The 20622-nt window shown below is 43.2% G+C and overlaps 1 protein-coding gene across 7 annotated transcripts in view; it reads left to right on the forward strand.

Moving 5' to 3' along the window:
- EPS15L1 (epidermal growth factor receptor pathway substrate 15 like 1) overlaps positions 1-20622 on the forward strand; it is a 252064-nt gene that overhangs the window by 183634 nt on the left and 47808 nt on the right. For all 7 annotated transcript variants that reach the window (XM_089670784.1, XM_089670785.1, XM_089670786.1 and 4 more), the window contains one exon: positions 1805-1937. In XM_089670784.1, coding sequence (XP_089526910.1) covers positions 1805-1937 — 133 coding nt within the window. The remainder of the gene's footprint in view (positions 1-1804; positions 1938-20622) is intronic.

A 20622-nucleotide genomic window follows, 5' to 3' on the forward strand; every position in this document is an offset into this window, starting at 1 on the left:
TGTTTGGAGATCTTGGGGGCCAAGAGTGTAATGCCAAGTCTTGGGTTCCCGTCGGACCTATCCTATGTTGAGGCTGTGTTTCATTTAACCAACTAACTTGGTTGTGCCAATGTGGTGGTGCTCCGTCTTGCTAAAAAATAAAATATTCAGTGTTTAATTCAAAAAAGGGCCATAAATCTTCGTAAATGAAACCCCACAAGCACATTGATTTTCGGTGAATCTTGCTCATGCTGTATAAGTCCGTGTCTCTTCTCAAGTCCCCATATGCAAATATTGTGACACAAAACTTTACCGCTTAGACGAAACATTGCTTCATCACTAAAAGTCAACCACAGTAAGAATTTGTTGTCCTCAGTGTCATCTAAGAGCATATGACAGAAATCTAAGCATTTTCTTCTGTCACTAACACAAAGAGTCTTGCACCAGTTGCAATTGGTATAGCCTCAGAAGCAAACACCGTCTTAACACATGCCAAACAGTGGGATCGCAAGTTCTCGACAAGCAGACTTGTGCGGGTTTCCCTGAAAAGCCTTTTGAATCCGTTGCACATTTTCCTCTGAAGTGCGTGGTCACCCTGGACTCTACCTCTTACATAAACACCCTGATTCTTTAAATTGTTTATACCAAAGTCAACTGTTTTTTGCCACTGGTGGATCAATCCTGAAATTATATTGAAATACACGCTGCACCTTTATCACTCAGTCTTGCTAAAGTGCAGAACACAAAACTCCTTCTGTTGCATAGGCACCATCTTGTTAATGACTGAGGTTAGCATCTATTTTGGTGCTAATATTGGTTTTCTAGCAGCCGTCATTTGAAATTCTTAGCCACAGCCATTCAATTAATACAGGTTACACAGATATAAGGTTTTAAATTTGGGTCATTCTTTTTGAAAAACACTGTATATCTATTAAATTTTTTGTCAGAAGTTAAAAAAAAATATGTTTTAAACCCTGATAATTGCAACAATGCATGTTATTAAAAGTCCTGCAGATGCTCTCTTTGCCGTTGTATTTGGTACTAATGAGTTTTCCAGTGCCTATAATGTAGTTACAGGATTACAGCTTGAAAGTGTACAATTGATGAAGGAAGACAGTTGTATGGCCACCCACTCATTCCTACCTTCAATTCTGTGCTTTCCAACACTAAGGTGATTTAAAAACATAATAAAGGAAACCACTTTGCTTTCAAAAACACTCTTTGATCTTTGAACAAATATTAACGGCTGCTGGATACTGATTAGAAACAGAAGCTGTTTTTTTAATTTGTTTATAGGAAAAACAGTGGAGCTAATAAAATTTTTTTATATATTACATTGCTGCCCTCAAAACAGTATGTTGTTTACAGATGTATAGTTTCTTGAGAACAGTAAGGCTTGGTTCACACTGCTGCAACATAGGATCTGATTTGTGAGACCCAACCAAAGTCGTATCAATGTTGGACTCCAAAGTTGCACTGAAAGTCCCGTGACTTTTGGAGTCGGGCTAGTGTGAGCCGAGCCTGAATATATAAACACATTTTCATTTTTACATGATCTTCTAAACCAAACTCAGGATAATTTGCTTTGTCCACCCTGATTTAAATTGATTAGGTTGAATTTAAAGCTCGTTTTGGAAACCTCCTATTGGTTTATGGGTAGGGAGCACTCTGGGAGTCAGTGCTGTGACACTGGTTTTTCAGTAGGTAAGGCGTGAACATGTGTGTTACAATAAAAAGCATATTTGTTATTACTTAATAAAGAACTCTGTTTTTGTGTTGAAATAGCAGTCATTCCATTTGGTTTCTTCTTTTCTTTGTCTTTCAGCACCAAACTCCCGACCCCTTTGCAGCTACTTTTCCAGGCTCTGGTTTCTCAGAGGACCCCTTTAAAAGCAAACATGACATGCCAGCACTACCCCCCAAGAGAAGTGTCCCGCCACGGCCAAAGCCTCCAAGTGGTAAGATACACTTTACTTTTCTTTGTCATAGCTGGGTCTAGCGTTTGTTCTAAGAATCATTGTGAGTGCTAAATGTCAAGTTTGTTTGTTAAAGACAAAACAAAGAGAAAGCACATTAGTAACTGTAAATTAAGCTGTGAACTTCAGATGCCTGAACAACAGGATGGTGACAGATCTTTCTTGCGAACCTCTTTCCATAAACATATATCAGCAATATATGGATCAGTAATGGATCAATAATGTATTCATGCCTATACCAGAGGAGAGGGGACAGATTGTAGAACAGATGTTTAGTGTAATTTGTTCTGTATAGGAAGATAATGGCCTTCAGGTTAGAAAATTCAGGCCAGTAAAGTAATTCTTTCTCTGCAGTCAGTTGACCAAGGGGTACCTAAAATGTCACACATTGCCCATGCAATTAATGATCATTTCACAGTCAGAACATCTGAAAAGGATGAAAATTGGCTCATGTGTGTGGCCATCATAAGTATAGTATATTGCCTACAAGGCCAAGCTGCCTGACAGTCAGTCAGCTTTCAGGGAGCCAAGAAGGTGTGTCTGTGCACTGTGACAGCTCAGTTGTGTAGATTACACAGGGAGAGCACTGCTCTGGATTACACTGTTCAACAAATTTTTATTTTTTGCCAGTTTTGGAAACAAAAGGATCCCTTTCTTAATGAATTTCACATTCTGAGTTCAAATATAACAATGAAATTTGTCAATTGGCTCTAGTTTTTCTGTAAACGGAAAGTTTTCTACTATAGGCGTAATGACTACATAATGCACAATAATTATATAGATAGATGTCTTTCCACAAATATAAAGCAAGTGATATTGACTACATAACAAAGCCTAAATGGCATAATATATTGCATAGGATTACCAAGAAAAATTATAGCCATAAGCTAAGTTGAATCATTTTAATACTTAGGATTCTCACTAGTTTTGTCTTCAGTTTGTGTCGGTTTTGCTTCTCTTGGCTTTTCTCTTGTATTCGAGGAAAGGGCTATCTCTTACAACTGCACGTGACTACACGCTTCAGGTTCTTCCTCACTTGACTCAACCACGAAGGATTCTGGTGCTTTAGGAATTGGTAGCCCCTCTCCATGAGGAACTGGACGTATTGCCGATGGAATATTTGGATAGTGCACAGATAACTTTTTCTTCTTATTTAGCCCTTTTACAATTGGAGACACCATACAAAAGTAACAATTACTAACATGATCTGTTGGCTCTCTCCAAATCATTGGCACAGCGAAAGGCATAGATGCCTTTTTTCCATTCAACCATTGCTCCAGTCCCGTCCCACAAGAATTGCAGCATATATGTGGTGCCCAGCTCTTGTCCTGGTCTCCTATCTTGCAGCCAAAATACAAGTTGTAGGCTTTCTTAATCATCCCTGTTATCCTCCTTTTTTGTGAGATAAAAGTTATTTCACCGCAGATATAGCAGAAATTATCTGCTTTATTCACACAAGTTCGAGGCATTACTGAGTAGCCTATATAAGCATAAAACGAAATGTAAAGACGCTGTCGAACTACAATCTGCTACAGATACTGCAGCTTTTATGCAGTGAAGTGATGCAATTAAAGGCTAATATTGCATCATCTCAGTATACATGCAATTTTCTATTGGTCACCAGTATCAATTGCGCAATATGCAGCTGAAGTTGCATCATAATTTTGAATGGCTTACGTCATTAGATGGGTGAATATATCATGGAAACTAGAGCCAATCAACATTTTTTAGGGTCATTTTCGTTTTCAGCACCCCAAAATTATGTAAGATTAGCTAATTTTATGCCCAAAACTTTTTATCTGTTGAACAGTGTTATCATTCTGACAGTTTATTCCTGCTCAGCATTAATTTATGAATGAAAGCTGCTTTTAAAATTTGTCTTTGTATGTTTTTGTGGGACTGAATTAAAAAAAAACTCTTCACCTCTCCACATGTAACATATATATTTTTAGATGTTAAACCGGAATATATAATGAATGTAATGGCTTATCTACAAACCTCTGCATTTATTGCAAAAATGAGAATATACACATATGACTGTAAAAGATAAAAAAAAATCCGCAATAACAACTCCGATTCATTCTTTAGAAACACCATGCCAATTCTGCTTTAATGTGAAAGGAGCTGGGAGTTTTCTTTGCCTGCCCCTACCTTCCACAGTTGTGCTGTGCTGGGAATAAGGAGAGACCTCCTTGCGAGCTCCTCAGTTGGGCTAAACGAAAAAAACTCATAGTGTGTACCAGACATCATTCATACATCTTGGGTTATAGACTTATACCTTCAGGTGATTGAATACTGGCAAGCTTTTGAACACATGTATCCCTGTAGCTCCTCCCATATAAACCCTACATCACACTATGAGTCCTCAGTTTTTCGGTAGAACCTGTAGGTGATGGAACCCTTCTCCTTTCTGGAGTAAACAGCTTCACTACTTTATTGTTCTTTAAAGGTTAACGTCAGTTTTGTGGAAAAAAAACCAAAACAATATAGCGTATACAATTTTGACTCAAGTCATATTGTAATTGACTGTTATTTAAACTTACCTTTCCTTTTCAATCTGCAGTACTGTCATTTTCTGTAAAATGCAATATAGCCCCCCTGAAAATTACATTTCCTGCTTGAGTGGTTGACTGATTTTCCCAGAAGTCTGCATCAAGATACAAGTCAGATTTTTGGCATCTTCTGTACCAACAGAGAGAGAGACTCCCAAAAGGAAATCATGTCTAAAGGGATGCAGACATTGCCAGTTTCCTCATTAGAGCTCTGTGGGTACAGCAGCTGACTGAAAATTATAAAACGACTCCCATACAGATTCACTCTACACATAAACACAGACAAACAGCTATTTCTTCAGAATAACAAAAGGTAGGAATCTGCAACAAAGTTTGCTAAAATCTTTACAATGTACATAGATCACCCAGAGGGGAATGTTTTCTTTCAACAAAAGTGGTGTTATGCTTTAATTAACCCTCATTGTCTACAGAAGCACCATTCCTGGATCAGTGCAACCTCAGTATAACCTTGTGAGCCATACCCAGACCCTTCAGGTACTGGATTCCTACTTAGGGTACTCATCTTGGCACTTGATGCTCTATGTGGAATGAGTCTCAGTGTGCTATACAGTTTCAGGGCCATGGCTCATCACAATGGAACTCAATCTAGGAAGACCCCTCAAGGGTATGCCCACAGTGATGGGCGAAGCCTTGACCTTTTATACATTGCAGCGTCAGGAACAGCATTTATAATTGACCTTTACTGGAATGTATTCGCTTTACAGTGTAAACTTTTCAAACTTGGCACTAAAACTCATCCAGTCAGATCTCAGTCTCAGGTGGATGACCAGGTGTTACACCACACCACTGGTTGCACACTTTAATGCCACTTCCACCTAGAGCCCTTAAAAGGAAGATAGATGCCTACTGGACATGCTTACCCTCCAACGATCTGCTCTGTGAGTACCCCATCAGAGAAGGCCCTCACTTTAAGTTATGGCGTTGCTCAAGCGAAACGGAGGCAACTATAAACAGCAGGCAAACATTTGTTCTGCCAAATACCCAAACAACACTCAGGCTCAAAGTGACAATGCATCCAGTGACTTGACTTAACAATGGCTTCAGAATTTAATTCTAGCTGTTTTTCAGGCACACAACAAGCAGCCTATTTGACAGAAATAGAACTTTCTGCATCTGTCACAATTTCTCTGACAAATTATGGCTTTAATTAACTTTTGTCCAAAGCTCAAAAACTTCCCCTTTCGTCTCCTGCTACCTTTTCTCAACCAGAGTTGGACTCTGATATAGTCCAAACCATGAACCTCTGGGAAGCTGTAGGCACAAGGTGGGGGCAGTAAATCCTAATTAAAATGTAAACCCCAATTCTGGGGTTAAAATTTGGTTGAATACGCATTCCTCATATAATCTCATTTATACAAAAATTACAAAAACATGCACAACTATAAAAAAAATACACAGATAAAATGTAAACCCTAAAAGGGCGTTTTGCTGCATAGACCATTCCTGTTTAAAATGTATACAGTAATCTCTTATAATATTGAAAAGCAAATTAATTTCACTTGGCATATGTTGTTCTTCGTCACAGCAAAAATGCCCCTCTACGCATTTCGCAGGGCATGAAACCTGGTTGCTTAGGAGGGAGTGCAAAGAGGTCCATTACTACATAGTGTTATCTAATATATATCAAACCTGGACTAGTACAATGAACAACCAAAATGGCTCTGTTTTTCAGGATCGGGCAGTTGCAGAACAATTACAACTTCCTTCTGCTCTTTTCTGTGTCCTGCCCTGGAATATGTCATGAAACAAATATTCAAATTGGCGCTAATCTTTGTTCATAAATGCAGATTTCTCTAGCTAAAAGCTTGGACAGCAGAACCTGCCTGTAAGAAAAGTGTCACATGTATGCCATTTCAAGGAAGATGCTTCTTTTTTGAGGTAGTTGACCAATTCATTAAACAAGTCACAGGTGTAAATGTTTTGCTTCCTCAGAGAAAGGTAACAAAACTCTCCTCTCCAGGTGCTTCTAGCTCCTCTAAATAAAGAACACATCTACGCTCTTCCCAGGCTTTCAAAGTTCTAAGCCGAAGTTCAGCACTCCTTTCGGCGCAAGGCTTGGCCCTCAAGGCCACCAAGCCCTCTCCAAGGCCCACTTCGTAATGATTCCTAAGATTGCGGGGGGGGGGGGGGGGGATTTGTTGCAGATTGCATCCCTGTGGCCCACAGACATCCCCACACCTCCGGGTTCAGTTGGTGCTTTCCACTGGTTGCAAGAGTTCAAAACTCTTGCAAAAGGCCCCGAAGAACCACCTTGTCCCAGGGTGTCCTTGCACCAGTACCACCACGGGAACACATGGTAATGGACATCCAGAACACACATCTACATCATCATTTCTATGCTTTGCAGTGGGAGGCAACCATTTTCAGTTTCTCTTGGTGCCTTTCAGCCTGTCCTCTGCTCCCATAGTGTTCACAAAGATCTTAGTACCCTTCTCAAGCTCAGGGCATGCAGGTGACAGGCTATATGTAGGATGCAGCCACCTCTTAACTCTGTCCAAAATACAATTCAACTACATCTGGCCTTTGGATGGGTGATCAACTTAAAAAAAAAAAAAAAAAAAAATCTGTTCTCCAGCCTTCCATGCACTTAAAGTATCTGGGTCCGATTCTAGATATATTTCAAGCAAAAGTCTTGAAAGTTCGCTGGTGACTGCAGCTATTCGTGGCTTTCAGCACAGCCAGTGATTACCTGCAGTGATTGCTGCTGGATGCACACAATGTACATCCAGCAGAGATCACCACAGGTAATCGGTGGCTTTGGTGAGAGTTGCAAATAGATGTGGCCTCCGGCCAGCTGCCATTATAGCCACATAAACCCGCTTGCAGCAGCAGAAGATTCCTGCCGCGGCAATTTACACCACCCTATATCGCTGGTTTGAATGTAGCCTTAGTTGCCTGTGTCCTGCCCTGTACTCTGAGATATGGAATTTGCAGGTTAGCCAACATTACAAGAACAAATACATATCAATTAGTTGTTAAGAGCACAAACGACTGCATTGCTATATCATGAAAAAAATAGCAGTGCTTAAAACTAGACTTCACACAAATATAGAAAACAAATCAAACTGTGTGTTCATTACAATCATTAATGTATTCTTAAATCTAGCAAATATGCATAAGTACTTGAGCATGTAATTTGGCTTTCTGTAATTGACTGTATGGCAACATTATAATTGGGAAATGGGAGTACAGTCAAGGTTGTAATGAGTGACCACATTGATGTATCTGCCCTACAGAGTGTAGAGATGGTGCAGGAACCCTGAAGGTTGAGCTGGCAACTTCCATACACCAGAATGTCACCTCAGAGGGCATTCCAGTGATCCTCACAGCTCCAGATTGGGCCAGGCTGATGAGGTACGCTGACCTGATAAGACTAAGGCAGACACTCCTGGGCTCTTCCAAATCAACCAGATCTTCTGTCTCAAGGATTTGCTATCCTTCTTCTCCGTTCTTGGCTTTAAAGGCATGTCTCTTGAAGCCCAGGGTTTGGGGGACAGAGGCACCTCTGATTCAGTTATTTCCATCATTCTAGAAGCTTGGAAGTCAGCTTTTCGCAAGATCTTCCACCATATATGGTAGGCAAGATGCAAGGAGAAGGGCTCTCACCTCAGGAAATTCTCAATGGGACAATCCCTTGCCTTTTTACAGTTAGGCCTGGACAAGCATTTGGCCCTCAGGACCATCAAGTGTCAGGTGTTAGCCCTTGTGATCTTGTTTCAGGAACTGCTTGCTCTTCATTTTTTGATCAATACATTTGTGCTGGGTGTCTCCCATGCGGTTTCCCTTGTTCGTTCCCGTGACTCCCTGGGATCTGACTTTGGTTTTCTTGGCACTCAAGAAACCACCTTTTGAACATTTAACTTTCCCACTCTGACAAGGTTGCGCTTCCTGTTGCAATCAACCTATGCAAGTTTCTAAACTGTCAACCTTGTCTTGTAAAGAAACCTTTCTGGTCTTGCACATGTACAAGGTGGTGCGGAGACCCAGAAAGCCAAAGTGAGGCTTCAAAATTAGGCTGTTGTTTCTGGGCTTTGCAAGTCTGCCAGCTTTCTTTGTAAGGTTCTCCAGGCAGCTCAAGCTACAGGCAGTCCCCAGTTCATCAGTTTTTGTGGGCCTGTTAGTGTTTTGTTTGCTGTTGCCCACCCTTCAGTTTGGATGTTTTTGGGTGTCCTAACAGTATTAGACTTTGTGTCCTTCATGTGGTGAGAGAGGATATAGGATTTTTGTACTCATCATAATATCCCTTTTTTTTTTGTCCATTGAGGTCCCATCCTTCTGTGTTCATGATCATGCTGTTGGTGCTGCTTTGCCACAAAACTGAGGTATGCTGGGAGTAGGCGGGGTTATGCTTGTCCGGCCTACATTTTTTGTTACTTGCAGTGTACCTTTGAACTTGATAGAAAATTTGACTACTCCAGGAATTCCCTAGCACAACCTTTTCTGTCCTTGCATGTTGTAGCCTCTCCTCCTCTGGGCATATCTAATTACTCTCTGTTCTGGCCCAGTTTTTCCACCCCTCTCTTCTCTTGGCTACATCATTTTTTATGTAGCTGTGGGAGAAAAAACAAGTGGAACTACTATATGAATCTGCTATGGCTGCTGTCATCACATCCAAGATGGTGGTGCCTAGCACAGTCTAAGGCAGCGGTGTCAAACTCTGTTTCATTGCAGGCCACATTAGCATTATGTTTGCCCTAAACGTGTTGGTTGCATCTGTAAGGTTGGATATCCAGAGCACCCCAGCCCCTTACATAAGATGTCAAGAGTCCCCCACCTTCCCTTACATCAGGGTGCACCCCTATTACCTTGTGCAGCTGACTTGAAAAAGCTAGGGCGGAGCTGGGAAGGAGAACGTGCAGGGTCTGGAGGAGGACCAGAGGAGGGCTGGAGTCTGCTGAATGCTGAGACTGGGGCAGGAGGTGCTGCAGCTGCAAAGAGAGACTGAATCTGTAGCAGGAGTTCTGTCCTCTCTGCTTCTGACTACTGAGACGACGGGGTGGAGGGGGAAGCAGAGGTGAGCCTCTCTGCAGCTGCACAGGATCTGGAGCAGGAGTTCTGTCATCGTCTCTGCTGCCGACTGCTGAGACAAGTTGGGGTCAGAGACAAGGGTGGTGCCGCAGCTGCAGGAGAGGTGCAAGGGCCAAATGAAATGGCCGGTGGGCCAGATTCTACCCACAGGCCTTGTGTTTGACACATTTGGTCTAAAGCCTTTTGGATGTCTACACAATGGAGGATTTTTACAAGTAAATATCGTGCATTAAATGCACATTTAATTTGTTTGCTTTCTTTGCTACAATAATCATCTGCAGGAGTGTTTATATTTGGTTGGGAATCTTTCACATCTGATACCACAGTTGTCTCAAAAGATACAGTCTTGGAAAGAAAAGGAAATAAGTCTATATCTCCAACATATCTAGGATTATATGAAGTGTTTTTAGTGCATACTATTCTGATCTCCTTGTTTACAGTATGCGTCTCAAAGCTATGGTGGCTTTCGCTAAGGTTATTAATTAATCACTTGTCTACCAAGGTACATTTATAAGCAGCATGGTAGACAAGTGGTTACAGCAAGCTAGCAGCTAGTTTAAGTGTACTGTATCAAAACCCCAAACCAAATATGTAATCTGTTGTAGTTTACTAATCCTTGGTGGTTTTGCTTTTATGTTTTGAAGCCTCTTTTCCTTTTCTCCTGGTAAACTTTTAAATAAAATTTATTTATCTGCTCTCTCCTGGCTCTCATCCTACCTGTCACAATGCTCTTTCAGCGTTACCTATAATGCCACCACCTCCCTCTCACTCCCCCTCTCTGTTGGGGTCCCTCAAGGCTCTGTCCTCGGGCCCCTTCTCTTCTCCATCTACACCTCCTCCCTTGGCCAACTCATACACTCTCACGGCTTCAACTACCACCTCTATGCCAACGACACACAAATCTATCTCTCAACCCCCCACCTCACCCCCTCGGTCTCCGCCCGAATCACACACCTACTGAGCGACATATCAGACTGGATGTCGCTCCACTTCCTTAAACTGAACCTCTCCAAAACCGAGTTTCTTGTCTTCCCTCCAGCCCGGACACCACCCCCCATTGACTTCTCCATCATGTCCAACAACGCCACCATCAAACCCGCCCCGCAGGCCAGAGTACTTGGTGTCATTTTGGACTCCAACCTATCCTTCCAGCCCCAAGTCCACTCTTTAACAAACTCGTGCAGACTCCACCTCCGCAACATCTCCAAAATCCGCACGTTCCTAACTCCAGAAACCACTAAACAGCTCATCCACTCCCTCATCATATCACGACTCGACTACTGCAACTCCCTCCTCACTGGCCTGCCTCGCCGCTGGCTATCCCCGCTTCAGTCCATCCTGAATACGGCTGCCAGACTCATTCACCTTTCCAACCGCTCCGTTTCCGCCACCCCCCTCTGCCAATCCCTCCACTGTCTTCCGATTGCGCAACGGATCAAATTCAGAATCCTAACGCTGACGTACAAAGCTGTCCACCATACTGCCCCGAACTACATCACTGACCTAATATCTAAGTACCGCCCAGCACGCACACTCGGCTCCTCACAAGACCTCTTTCTCTCTAGTTCCCTGGTCTCCTCCTCCCATGCCCGCCTCCAGGACTTCTCCAGGGTGTCACCCATCCTCTGGAACTCCCTGCCCCAACCCATCAGATTATCACCTACTCTCCTCTCCTTTAGGCGCACCCTGAAAACCCATCTCTTCAGGGAAGCCTACCCCGCCCCCTGCTAACTTGCTGACCTCCTCCACTCTTTCTACCACTCCATCCCCCACAGCTATCTCCTCCTGTGCCACCATCCCCTCCCTCCTAGATTGTTAGCTCGAAAGAGCAGGGCCCTCAATCCCCTCATGTTTTGCATTGTATTGGTATTGTTCTGTCACATGTTCTGTTCCCCTCTGTAATGTACAGCGCTGAGCGAACTATTGGCGCTTTATAAATACTGTATAATAATAATAATAAAATATATCCTGTTCCTGGGTGGCTACATCACTTGTCCACTGTATCAATGGAGGGAGAGAGCCTTGGTTGTCTCCCTAGGGTGCTCTCCTGACATGGGTTCTAAACATGTTTCTGTGTCCATTGCATGGATGGGGGGGGGGGGGTCAATTACAGAAGACAGCTAGGGAGGGAGATATTCTAAACTAATGCAGCCACTACATCTAACAACTGTAAGCTGAAATACGTTGCATTTTTTTGGTTCTTGGTTTTAGCTATCAATTAAATTTTAAGTGCAACCTAAAATTTATGAAATGTGACTGCTGAACTCCAGACAGGTATAAATGATGCTGCATAATGCAACTTTGTATTTGGGAATACATCATTAAATGGTATCTATGGTCTGAATTTAAAATTATAGTGCAATTTCAATTATTTCTAGCCTTCTCTTATTAGTCTGAATGATCTCAGCGTTTGTAAACTTACTTGGTGAAGATCCCACACATTTACTTCCTTGAAATCTGTGACACACGTTCACTATGACCTGTGAATGGGCACTGCTGTGTCACACATCTCACAGAGCCTACCTTCTGAACAACAGAGGTGCTGAGAGGAGGGGTTTCAGGAGGCGGAGTCGGTACAGGAATCACTGCTTGCTGGCAGCAAGGAATTATGGGATATGTAGTCCTTTGAATTTTAAATTAAACAGGGGAGACGAAGCATGCAGGAAGTGAAAAGAGATTACCAGCAGACAGGCAGCACTGATGAAAGGAGATTTTTCAAGTAAGATTACCGTATATCGGATTGTCAAAAATAACTGTTGTTTGCATTGATATTACAGTGCTTATGTGCTAAAATAAAAGGGTGTACTATGATCCTAGAACTCCTTTAAATGTTTTTTAGGTACCTGAATTTGGCTTGGTATCAACCTCTTGCCGGCTGCTGTACAGCAGAGTTCAGAGAGGGGGATAGGGAAGCAGCACAAGTAGCCAGTTATGCTGCAATTCAAGGAGCATACTAATAGGAAGAGAGAGCTGAGTGATAGATGAGCTCACCAGTGGGCTGCTTTTCCTTCCAATGTCCAGTCACAGAGTGGGTGTGGGGATGTTAACCACTTCCTGTCCGGACACTTTTACCCCCTTCCTGTCCAGGCCAATTTTCAGCTTTCGGCGCTCTCACATTGTGAATGACAATTACTCAGGCATACAACACTGTATCTAAATGAAATTATTATCATTTTTTTCAAACAAATAGAGCTTTAATTTGGTGGTATTTAGTCATCACTGGGGTTTTTATTTTATGCTAGAAAAATGAAAAAAGACTGAAAATTTTGAAAAAAAACATGTTTTTCTTAGTATTTGATACTAAATTTTACAAATAAATATACTTTCTTCATAAATTTAGGCCAAAATCCATTGTGCTACATTTTGTTGGTAGACATAACCCAAATCAGTGTGTATTATTTAGTCTTTGTGAAAGTTAAAGAGTCCACAGACCACGGTATATATATTTGATATATTTGAAAATGTATCAATCCTGATGCACGGACTACCTATATAATTTCTTGGGGCCCTAAAATGCCAGGACAGTACAAATACCCCCCAAACGACCCCTTTTTGGAAAGTAGACAGTCTGAGGTATTTAATGAGAGGCATGGGGAGTTTTTTGAAGTTGTCATTTTTTGCCAATTTTTTAAGGAAATGATGAAAGTAAAAAAAATTCTTGTCATTTAACAAGTTCTTTCTCTCACACGGCATAGGCATACTTGCAATTACACCCCAAAACACATTCTGCTACTTATCCTGAGTATGGCGATACCACATGTGTAAAACTTTTTCACAGCCTAACCACATAGAAGGGCCCCACATCCAATAAGCACCCTTAGGCGTTCTAGGGGCAAAAATTACACATCTAATTTCTTGACTGTCTATCACAGTTTTGGAGGTCCTGGAGCACCAGGACAATTGAATTACCCACAAAATGACCCCATTTTCGAAAGAAAACACCTCAAGGTATGTTTTAAGAGGCATGGGGAGTCCTCTGAAGACTTCATTTTTTGCCACATGTTTTTGGAAAATGTGAAAAGAAAATGAAAATGTATTTTTTTTTTACGCAAAGTTGTCAATCTATGAGATATTTCTATTACACAGCATAGGCATACTTAAAATGATACCTCAAAACGCATTCTTTAACTCCTGTTGAATATGGCGATACCAAATGTGTGAGACTTTTTCACAGTCTGGCCACATAGAGGGGTTCCACATCCAATAAGCACCTGTTAGCGTTCTAAGGGCAAAAATTACACATCTAATTTCTTGACTACCTATTGCCGTTTTGGAGGTCCTGGAGCATCAGGACAATGGAATTATCCACAAAAAGACCCCATTTTGAAAAGCAAACACCCCAAGGTATGTTTTAAGAGGCATGCAGAGTCTTCTGAAGACTTCATTTTTTGCCACAAGTTTTTGGAAAATGCGAAAAGAAAATGAAAATGTATTTTTTTCTACACAAAGTTGTCAATCTATGAGATATTTCTAATACACTGCATAGGCATACTTAAAATTACACCCCAAAACACATTCTCTAACTCTTCCTGAATATGGTGATACCAAATGTGTGAGACTTTTTCACAGTCTGGCCACATAGAGGGGTTCCACATCCAATAAGCACCTGTTAGCGTTCTAAGGGCAAAGATCGCACATCTAATTTCTTAACTACCTATTGTTGTTTTGGAGGTCCTGGAGCATCAGGACAATGGAATTATCCACAAAAAGACCCCATTTTGGAAAGCAAACACCCCAAGGTATGTTTTAAGTTCTTCGTCACTCTCATCTGTAATACTCAGAATTTGAAATGCCTCCTCGCTTGTATATGATCTTTTGGCCATATTTTTGACACTGATCAGGACCCACTGGTATGGCAGTGATCAGGATGGTGTTGCAGTGAGGGACAGATATCTGGCTGCAGTTGGTTCACACTAGTCACTGTTGGGCAAAAATCAGAGATACAGTGAGGTGGCTGGCAATGTTTTGTGAGTGTGTGTAAACTCTGTGCAAAGGCTGAAAATTACTCACAGTTAGCTGTACTGGATCTCTCTCCTCACAGACGATGGCAGTGAACAGGATCCACTGGTGTGGCAGAGATCAGGGACACTTTATGAACAGGCACACTGTAAGGTGATCAGGGACACTGCTGGGCCACTGCGGTGATCAGGGACACTGCTGGGCCACTTGTGTGGCGATCAGGGACACTGTGGCGATCAGGGACACTGCTGGACCACTTGTGCGGCAACCATGGACACTGCTGGGCCACTGCGATGATCAGGACACTGTTGGGCCACTTGTGTGGCGATCAGAAACACTGCTGGGCAACTGCGGTGATCAGGAACACTGCTGGGCCAATTGTGTGGTGATCAGGAACACTGCTGGGCCAATGCGGTGATCAGGGACACTGCTGGGCCACTTGTGTGGTGATCAGGAACACTGCTGGGCCAATGCGGTGATCAGGTACACTGCTGGGCCACTTGTGTGGTGGTCAGGGACACTGCTGGGCCACTGCGGCAATCAGGGCCACTGCAGCGATCAGGGACACTGCTGGACCACTTGTGCGGCAATCAGGGACACTGCGGTGATCAGGGACACTGCTGGGCCACTGCGGTGATCAGGGACACTGCTGGACCACTTGTGCGGCGATCAGGGACAATGCTGGGTTACTTGTGCGGCGATCAGGGACACTGCTGGGCCACTTGTGTGGCGATCAGGGACACTGCTGGGCCACTGCGGCAATCAGGGACACTGTGGCGATCAGGAACACTGCTGGACCACTTGTGCGGCAATCAGGGACACTGCGGCAATCAGGGACACTTCTGGGCCACTTGTGTGGCAATCAGGGACACTGCTTGGCCACTGCGGCGATACTGCTGGGCCACTTGTGTGACGATCAGGGACACTGCTTGGCCACTGCGGCGATCAGGGACACTGCTTGGCCACTTGTGTGGCGATCAGGAACACTGTGACGATCAGGGACACTGGCGATCAGGAACACTGCTGGGCCACTATGTGGCGATCAGGGACACTGACAATCAGGGACACTGCTGGGCCACTTGTTGGGCGATCAGGGCCACTTGTGGGCGATCAGGGCCACTTGTGGGCGATCAGGGCCACTTGTGGGCGATCAGGGCCACTTGTGGGCGATCAGGGCCACTTGTGGGGCGATCCGGGCCACTTGGGGCGATCCGGGCCACTTGGGGCGATCAGGGACACTTGGGGCGATCAGGGACACTTGGGGCGATCAGGGCCACTTGGGGCGATCAGGGCCACTTGGGGCGATCAGGGCCACTTGGGGCGATCAGGGCCACTTGTGGGGGCGATCAGGGCCACTTGTGGGGGCGATCAGGGCCACTTGTGGGGGCGATCAGGGCCACTTGTGGGGGCGATCAGGGCCACTTGTGGGGGCGATCAGGGCCACTTGTGGGGGCGATCAGGGCCACTTGTGGGGGCGATCAGGGCCACTTATGGGCAATCAAAGCCACTTGTTGGGGCGATCAGGGCCTCTTTAGGGGCGATCAGGGACACTTTAGGGGCGATCAGGTGTCACTGAGGTGGAGGGCAGTTAGCTACAACCTCTTCTTCGATGTTTCTCCTCTCACAGACAACTCCGTGTGAGGAGAAGGAGGCGGAAGCCGCACCATGCGGCTTTTGTTTACACTTAAGCTGTGTCCTTATTGGACACAGCTGATCACATGGTATGGGACCGATTTCATTGGTCCCATACCATGTCACGTAATCCACCGTGTCCGTCGGACTCGGCGATCATCGGGCTCGCGGGTGCGCGCTCTAGGAGCCGCGCACGAGCCTCAGATAGAAGGTGCCGTTTAGAGACGGCAACCCGCTCCTGTAGGTGTCCCGTCCTGCCGTTTATAAACAGCGGCCAGACGGGAAGTGGTTAAGTAAAAGTGAAAAGTGAAAGATCAGGTCTCCTCCTTTGCCAGGGTGGCAGTGCTGTGTATCATAGTTGTTTAAATCTTAGGACTGAATGGACAAAAAGTCAAATCATTTGGTTTTTTAAAATCACTTCCATCTATGCATTTCATCTGTGTATTTTGTTGCTTGCATGGAGTTCAGCTTTAAGGAAGAAACAAAATAACCATACTTGCAAACAGTATTCATTATATAATGTTTTTTACGCTCGTGCCCTCTTGACGTATCCACTTTGTGTAGCTGTTTTTTCTTGTGAGATAACATAGATGCCAAGGAGACCTGAGTAATTTCACAGCATATTCACTCCTTTGTCTCTTACTGTGCAGAAACTCTTTAATTGGTACCTTTAACATACATTTTAACGGTTTTTAGCTTCCCACACATTCCTTTTCACCTGTAGTTCTGTGAAACTACCCCACCTTCTTTTCACAAGTGCTTTCACGGTTATGCATTTCTGCTAACTAAAAATTAATCTTGCAGAGGAAAACCACTGTACGTCTGTGATATCTCAAAAGATCTTAACAGTATGTCCTTTTACAAATATCCAGTTCCACAGTGAGACAGAATGAGATAGACTTATAGACTGATGGTATCCATGTGAAGTAATCCTATTAATTTTATTCTAAATATTTATATAATAATGTACACATTTACCAAATGTAAATTTGAGAACTATGATCTAATAAGCAGATAGACTCACTCCCACTCTCTATCTCACACTCAGTATAATTGGTAGGTTTAATTGTAGTCTAAGGTTATGGTATATACTGATTATGGACAGCCTTATTTGTATGTTAGAGAATTAAAAAAAAAAATGCAATACATACACATTTTTATTCATTTAAAGCAAAGTTTCTTGCCTTTTTTTCAGTCACGGCATCCTTTGAAAATTGTTCCAGTTTTGGAACACCCCAGTGTAGAAAAAGCAGTCCCGCCAGCTTAGAAAAGCAGACCTGTTTGTACAGAGTGTAGGAGTTGGGAATAAGGCCTTATTAGCATGCGCATATTTAAGTGTACATCCCTGTGTGGGTTGTGTTTTTGCCATCAGGAGGATGCACAGGTGTTCTGTGCATCCCCGTTCAGAACGTCCCAAATATGTTAATTGGGATGTAGCAGATGCACAGACACAACTGCTGTTCGCAATTTGATATCCATGTAGGTGCAGATATCCGAAAGCACACTGTCTGCTTTCAGGGACCTACACCCACACAGATATCAAATTTGGGGTCAGCGGCTCTGTCTGTGCAACTGCTGCATCCCTATTAACATGAATAGAACTGCCTGCACAGGGATGCACAGAACACCAGTGCATCCCCATGCAGGCAAGCATGGACCTTGCATGGGTGTATGCTTATGTACATCTGTGTGAACGAGGCCTACCAGTAACGTGAAGACATACATACACACACAAGCATATAAACATACATTTGTGCTCAAAAGTTTGCACTCCCTGGCAGAAATTGTGAAATATTGGCATTGATATTTAAAATATGACTGATCATGCCAAATTCTCTTTTATTGAAGGATGATGACCATATGAAGCCATTTATTATCAAATAGTTGTTTTGACTCCTTTTTAAATCATAATGATAACAGAAATCACCCAAATGGCCATGATCAGAAGTTTACATACCCTGGAATGTTTGGCCTTGGTACAGACACACAAGGTGACACACACGGGTTAAAATGCCAATTAGAGGTTAATGTCCCACATCTGTGCCTTTTTAAATTGCAATTAGTGTCAGTGTATAAATAGTCAATGAGTTTGTTAGCTCTTACGTGGAAGCACTGACTAGGCTAGATACTGAGCCATGGGGATCAGAAAAGAACTATCAAAAGTCCTGCGTAACAAGGTAATGGGACTTTATAAAGATGGATAAGGACATAAAAAGATGTCCAAAGCCTTGAATATGCCAGTCATCACTTCCACCTAAGAAGTAGAAAATGCAGGGACCTCTTGATACCAAGCCAAGTACAGGTAGACCAAGAAAGATTGCAACCACAACTGCCAGAATAATTGTTCGGGATACAAAGGGAAACCCATAGGTAACCACAAGAAAAATACAGGCTGCTCTGGAAAAAGACAGTGTGGTTGTTTTGAAGGACCACAATATGATGACACTTGAACAAAAATGAGTTGCTTGGTCGAGGTGCCAGAAAGAAGCCTTTACTGCATCAATGACACCAAAAGGCCTGGTTAGGCATGTCAAGGTGTTGTCAGGCATATTGTAACTGGGATTTTTTGTGGCATTGGTGCAGTAAAAGCTTCTATCTGGCACCTCAACCAAACAGCTCATTTTTGTTCAAGTATCACCGTATTGTACTCCTTAAAAACAACCACACCATCTTTTTCCAGAGCAGCCTGTATTTCTTTTGAGGTTGCCTGTGGATTTTTCTTGGAATCCCGTACAATTCTGTCTGTTATGGCTGTAATCTTTCTTGGTCTACCTGACCTTGGCTTGGTATCAAGAGATCCCCGAACTTTCCACTTCTTAATAGGTGATTTAACAGTACTGATTGGCATATTTAAGGCTTTGGACATCTTTTCATGTCCTTTTCCATCTTTATAAAGTTCCATTTGTTACGCAAGACTTTTGACAGTTCTTTGCTGATCCCCATGGCTCAGTATCTAGCCTAGTAAGTGCTTCCAGGTAAGAGCTAACAAACTCATTGACTATTTATACAGTGACATATTTGCAATTTAACCACCGCCCGCCATATAGTAATATGACGGGCGCAAGGTGGTTCTCTCGTTTTGGGAGGACGTCATATGACGTCCTCCCATTCTCACTGCGCTTGCGCGGCGATCAGCGGTGCGCTGTGTCCTTCGGACACAGCGGATCACCGATCACAGAAAGAGCCGAAGATGTCAGCTCGGTCATGTGATCAGCTGTGTCCAATCACAGCTGATCACATGTAAACAGGGAAATGCCGGTTATCAGCATTTCTCTCCTCTCGAGCTGTCACGCTGACAGCTCGAGAGGAGAGCCGGTAATCGGCTTTCCGCGGAGGGGACATGTACACTGATCATCAGGGCACTGATGATCAGTGTGCCCTGATGATCAGTGTAGCCCCAGCAGTGCCACCTGTCAGTGTCCATCAGTGCCTTATGTCAGTGCTCATCAGTGCCTCGTGCCCGTGCCCATCAGTGACATATCAGTGCCTACCAGTGCACATCAATGCCACATATCAGTGCCCATCTGAGCTGCCTTTCAGTGTCACCCATCAGTGCCACCTATCAGTGCTGTCTTCAGTGCCCCTGTCAGTGCCGCCTATCAGTGCCATGTATCAGTGCTGCCTTTCAGTGCCCATCAATGATGCCTGTCAATGCCCATCAGTGCAGCCTATCAGTGCAGCCTCATTAGCGCACATCCGTGAAGGAGAAAAATCACTTATTTACAAAATTTTATAACAAAAACTAAGAAAAAACATTTTTCAAAATTTTCAGTGGTTTTTGGTTTGTTTAAGAAAAAAATAAAAACCCCAGAGGTGATTAAATACCTCCAAAATAAAGCTCTATCTGTCACAAAAAAAGTATAAAAATTTCATATGGGTACAGTTTTGTTTGACCACGCAATTGTCATTCAAAGTGTGACAGCGCTGAAAGCTGGAAATTGGCCTGGGCAGGAAGGGGGTATAAGTGCCCTGTAGGCTAGCGGTTAAAAAGTCACAGATGTCGGACATTAACCTGTATTTGGCATTTTAACCCTTGTGTGTACCAAGGCCAAACATTCCAGGGTATGTAGACGTTTGATCATGGCCATTTGGGTGATTTCTGTTATGATTTAAAAAGGAGCCAAACAACTATTTGATAATAAATGGCTTCATATGATGATCATCCTTCAATAAAAGAGCATTTTTTGGCATGATCAGTCATATTTTCAATGTCAAAATTTCACAATTTCTGCCCGGGTATGCAACCTTTTGAGCACAACTGTATGTACGTAACTAAATACATACACACACATACAGTACATACACTCATACAAAATCTCACGTGCACACACGCGCACACACACACACATATATATATATATATATATATGCTTGTACATACACACACATACATAAACTCACATATATATATAGATAGAGATATATATAGATATATGCTTGTACACACATACATAAACTCACATACAGTTAGGTTC

This window comes from Staurois parvus, unplaced genomic scaffold, assembly GCF_062004578.1.
Source record: "Staurois parvus isolate SC_StPar_1 unplaced genomic scaffold, SC_StPar_1.0 ptg000096l, whole genome shotgun sequence".
Taxonomy (NCBI): Eukaryota; Metazoa; Chordata; class Amphibia; order Anura; family Ranidae; genus Staurois; species Staurois parvus.